The following is a 5,384-nucleotide window of genomic DNA, read 5'->3' as shown; positions in this document are numbered from 1 at the left end:
GCCGTCGCCGCGCCTTTCTTGCTCCGACTCCCAACGGCCGCCGGACGCATTCTAAGGTGCTCCAGCCGGTCGTTGAAGGCCTCATCGTCCTCGCTGGTAACGGTGGCAGAGGTACAGGTCCACCGTACCCACGCCCCCGCCACTTCATTGCCCTTCCCGCCATAAACATTCCTGTCCGACCCTCTCTCTTTCCCCTAATGGAAGAAGGGACGGCCGCCGCGGATATAGACGGCCTGCTTACTGCCGACCTGGTCGTCGGGGTTTCACGTACCCCCTTTCCTGCGAATTTTTTTCTCGCCGTGGCTAGTTCGGCCTTGAGCCGCTGGTTCTCCTGCTGCAGAGAGATGTTTCTCTTGCGCAGAAGGAGAAGGTCTTCCCTCCCCTCGGCCCGACGCACTAACAAGGAAACGGTCGGGGGCGTCCCTCACCGAATTTGATGAGCATTGGATATGTTGTAGAGCATCAAAAAACATTAGACACGTATTTTTTTTTATGTGCTTATCTCGAGGTTTAGGGGTTGAAACCACCCCTTGAAAAAAACGGACTTTTTCATTTTTATGTAATATTTCCTAAAATATGAGGTATATGAAAAAATATTTCAGACAAAAGTTTTACAGTATCTTATGCCCTTTCCATCGGTCTATTCAAATTTTTTAAAATGCAATATTTCACCCCCCCCCCTCCCTCTCCCCTTCGTCACCTTTGCAAATTTTTAAGTTTTTGTAAGGACAAAAATTAAAAAGCATTTCATGCCAAATCCATCGATATATAATAATAGTATGGTTCCTCGATTCAATTCTTGGCAAAACTACATGACTGATAACTTCGCGTTATAGGCACCGCGTTGTGCGAGTAGGTAAGTACTGTACGTTGCGTTGGATTACTTCTCTTCACTTGCGCTATGTTTTATAACTACTTGCGCATATTTTCTCATATTACAAGATAAAAACGAATTAATTCTAATCATATGATATGTAATATACGAAATAAAGACGTAAGCAGAGATAAATATGCTTATGTAACAACAGTAGCAATTGTGCGCGGCGTCGGCTATATAGAACGTAATACAATCGAATGATTCTATTTTTACTAATCACGATCACATGATTCTGTTTCTATGCGGAAAATGATTGCAAAATATATTAATATGAGTGACTTAATATTGTTACTGAAAAACTATGACGCACTAGTTGACCTTGTTTTTGCACTGCACAGATGGTATATGAAATATTTTCTTACATATATGCTTAATCACTTAAGAATATATCTGAAGTACAGTCGTCGATAAAAATATCCGAGTTTCATTTAAGAAATTCGTTACCTTTAAAATTTCTTGAAAACGACATCTACCACATGACTCACATTGGAATCTATGTCCCCCTTAAACCATACAACTTTTGTCTAAAACGTTTCCTTCTAAAACTTACAGGTTTTGAGATATTTGAGTGCATTAATTAAAATGAGTCACCCTGTATATTGTTGTTTTGAAGATCGCAAACGTCGTGCCAAACGACGTTCAGGAATAGAATCATGCGATCGTCATTGGTAAAAATAGATTGTATATACATACCATATAGCCACTATATAAATGTCCGTTGTACCGGAAGACTGACATTTTAACTCGTGAGTTGACAAAGTAAAGAGTTGTGCGTTGTGATAATTGTGCAATTATAATTATAGTTATTAATTTTGGATACACATACATGTGTGCCATGTGTAATTAAAGTATTGTATTATTGTAACTCATCATTTTCTATCACTTTTTACGTAATTCTCTGACTTTGTATCTAAAGAATCATTTGCTAATAAAATGTTGTGATTGATGTTTCGACGAATATTTAAAAGGTACTACTAAAATTGTTATAAGTTGATAAATTTTATTTTTTTGTTTATTTAAAATTTCATAACACCTATGTGATCTATCTCTCTATATCTTTTATAAAGCTGTTTCTCCATTATCACGACATTGATTTATTTTAGATTCACTACATATTTTTGGTATCAACAAAGAGAAGCAAAAGAAGCGGCATTAGAACTAACAGAAGACCACTGCATTTATTATAAAGTATATATTTTTTTTTTATATAATCACAGTTCAAAAGACATACTTTATTTTAATATTTTTTATCAGAATGATGCAATTTAATGCCTTGAACGTTATTACGTTGCTTTATGCAACTTTCAATGTTCTTAATCCTCCACAAAGTCCAATAACTCTAAAGGAAATTGAAATGAACGAGAAGATTGAATATATGTTGAGAGAAGTAGAAAATGATAATGAATTTGAAATAGAACAGGAGGATACTTTAGATTTTTACAATACATATGAAGTTCCAGAAGCAGAAAATGTTGATTTATTACAAGAAAATGAAGGGCAAGAATATCTTCCAGAAGAAGTTATTTGCGCTTCCGTTGAAGCAAGTATATCACATGACTATAAAAAACAAGCAATAGATTATTGGAAGAGCGGTAAAACAGGAGCAAGATCGCTTGAAGGAGTTAAAAGAAGATTTAGAAAGGTAACATCTATACGACAATTACGACGGTGGGACAACCAAGTAAATGAAGGCGGTAGTAGAACAGAAAAATTAAAAAGGATATCTCAATACACACTAAATCGCTTCAATGAAGCACTTGAAAAAGGAATGATTATTCATGACATTGACATCGCTCGATGGGCATCTCGAGCGCAAGAAGAAGAAAATGTGGACAAATTCAAAGCTTCAATGACGTGGGTAAAAAGATTCAAAATTGCATATAATATTGTGTCTCGGAAAATAACCAAATTTGTCACGAAAAAATCCTTATTATCAAAATCAAATTTTGAAAATAAATGCAATACATTTATTGAAAACGTAAAATATTACATTGGTAGATATGGATTAGAAAATATTTATAATTCTGATCAGAGCGGATTTCAGTTAGAATTTCATTCCGGTCGTACGTTATCACATAAAGGCACAAAAAAGATAGAATCTGTAGTACAGTCCATATCAGCAACTACGCATAGTTATACTATACAGCCGACAATTTCAGCGGATGGTAGATTATTGTCTCCGCTTTTCATTGTTTTAAAGGAAGTAACAGGAACATTTGGTCCTAGAGTACAGGAAACTATGTTCAAAGCGCCTAATATTTTTGTTACGGCTTCTACATCAGGAAAATTAACGTCAAATCATGTAAAAACCTGGTTGAAAGAAGTATTTTTTCCGAATGTTGGGCCACAATCTGTATTATTATTAGATTCTTGGAGTGGGCATTGTCCCAACATAATAGCGGAAACTAGAACAGATTATGCAACAGATATTGTTTTTCTAACAATTCCAGCCGGTACAACAGGACAAATACAGCCATTAGATGTATACGGCTTCCGATTATGGAAAAATTTTATTAGACATTTTTCTGATACTGTTTTATTGTTAAATCTTGCAATTGAACTTCATACTAGAAATAATATTTTGAAATTACAATCATTAACGCACCATCAATTCTCGTCGCCTAGGTTTCAAAGTTTATTTCGATATGCATGGTTTAAAAGTGGATATGTAGAGATTAGACCAACAGAGTTTCAAACACCGGTTGAATTTTGTTTCCAAAGGGATTCGAAAGTAAATTGCGATATTTGTGGCGAAACTGCCATAATTACTTGTTCTTGGTGTAAAAAATCGCTTTGTATTACACATTTTTTCCATGATCATCATCTTTGTAACGAATATGTGCAATAAATATAATACATTATCCGTTCATATGCAAATTCTGTACTGTTGCTTTAAAATATATTGTTAAATAAATATTATTGTCAAATATTGTTCTACTACAATTTATTATTCCTTTCTACTTTGTTTCCTTATATTACTATTCCATAATTTATCCGGAGTTCTCTGTTATCTTTAGCAATTAGTAATTATATATTGTATATTCACATTACACGCTTTCTCTCTCTTGCAAAAGTAATAGAATATGTGTTTCTTTTATTTCATGCATTACAATTTTATTTTAACCTGCCTTGATCTTGTATCAATTTACTTTGCAGTAAACATATTTAATATACATTGAAAACTTCTGTACAAATTGCGACGCCGCGCACATTTGCTACTGTTGTTATATATGCTTACTGTTGTTTATCTCTGCTTACGTCTTTATTTCGTATATTACATATCATATGATTAGAATTAATTCGTTTTTATCTTGTAATATGAGAAAATATGCGCAAGTAGTTATAAAACATAGCGCAAGTGAAGAGAAGTAATCCAACGCAACGTACAGTACTTACCTACTCGCACAACGCGGTGCCTATAACGCGAAGTTATCAGTCATGTAGTTTTGCCAAGAATTGAATCGAGGAACCATACTATTATTATATATCGATGGATTTGGCATGAAATGCTTTTTAATTTTTGTCCTTACAAAAACTTAAAAATTTGCAAAGGTGACGAAGGGGAGAGGGAGGGGGGGGGTGAAATATTGCATTTTAAAAAATTTGAATAGACCGATGGAAAGGGCATAAGATACTGTAAAACTTTTGTCTGAAATATTTTTTCATATACCTCATATTTTAGGAAATATTAAATAAAAATGAAAAAGTCCGTTTTTTTCAAGGGGTGGTTTCAACCCCTAAACCTCGAGATAAGCACATAAAAAAAAATACGTGTCTAATGTTTTTTGATGCTCTACAACATATCCAATGCTCATCAAATTCGGTGAGGGACGCCCCCGACCGTTTCCTTGTAAGTCGGAGACCATCTCGATGGCCTCCTTAACTCTCTTCCCCTAGAGCCTTAAGGCTCTTCTTTCTGGCCTTCTCCACGCTGCCGAGAGCCTCCATAAGACTCGCTCCGATGCCCGCGGCAGATTCCCCTTTCACGCCATCCCTAGGAATGTCCGACACTTCGTCGTTGCTGTCAAGGTGCGACAGCGCCCTCTTCTTTCTCTGGGAGGAGAGTGACGCCGTCGAGGACTCAGTTGGCATCGAGACGGAGACGCTCGCCTCCTCCTGTTCCCCCTTATCTCTAGAACGAATATCTTCCATTTCGTTCGTAAACCCACAACTTCCCACGTTTCTGGTGACCGGCGTATCTCCGCCCTTGCGGGCCCCGAGGTACTCCCCGAGAGTCACTATATATCTCGGGCCCCCTGATTTCTCAAAGGGGTACTGGGTTCTCGTTTCCTATACCTCCCCAGTTCCTTAAAAACGATAGCCAGGCCGATTTCGGAGGTTCCCTGTCTCCGATCCCAGGGGCACCGTGAAAAGCGTCGTCACGCGGGGAGCTCTGTGGACAGACTAGTACCGAGGGTGTTGCAACCCACTCAGTCCGCCACGGCAGCTGGCTGATGACGCCTCCCAGAGGGACAACTGTACGTGTTGCAATCGTCCCCCCCCCCCC

The 5,384-nt window shown here is 37.4% G+C and overlaps 2 protein-coding genes across 12 annotated transcripts in view; both read left to right on the top strand.

Moving 5' to 3' along the window:
* LOC116849333 (protein unc-79 homolog) overlaps positions 1-5,384 on the top strand; it is a 736,358-nt gene that overhangs the window by 382,528 nt on the left and 348,446 nt on the right. The window lies entirely within an intron of this gene.
* On the top strand, positions 870-3,753 carry LOC116849336. The gene is made up of 2 exons (XM_032826392.1): positions 870-1,845; positions 1,981-3,753. Exon 2 carries the CDS (start codon positions 2,133-2,135, stop codon positions 3,723-3,725), a length of 1,593 nt encoding a protein of 530 aa, XP_032682283.1. The 5' UTR covers positions 870-1,845; positions 1,981-2,132; the 3' UTR covers positions 3,726-3,753.

The sequence above is a fragment of the Odontomachus brunneus genome, unplaced genomic scaffold, assembly GCF_010583005.1.
Source record: "Odontomachus brunneus isolate Ranch 3 - 2012 unplaced genomic scaffold, Obru_v1 Obru_scaffold_112, whole genome shotgun sequence".
NCBI lineage: Eukaryota > Metazoa > Arthropoda > Insecta > Hymenoptera > Formicidae > Odontomachus > Odontomachus brunneus.
The sequence above is the reverse complement of the archived record's forward strand: the minus strand, read 5'-3'. Positions and strand labels throughout refer to the sequence as shown.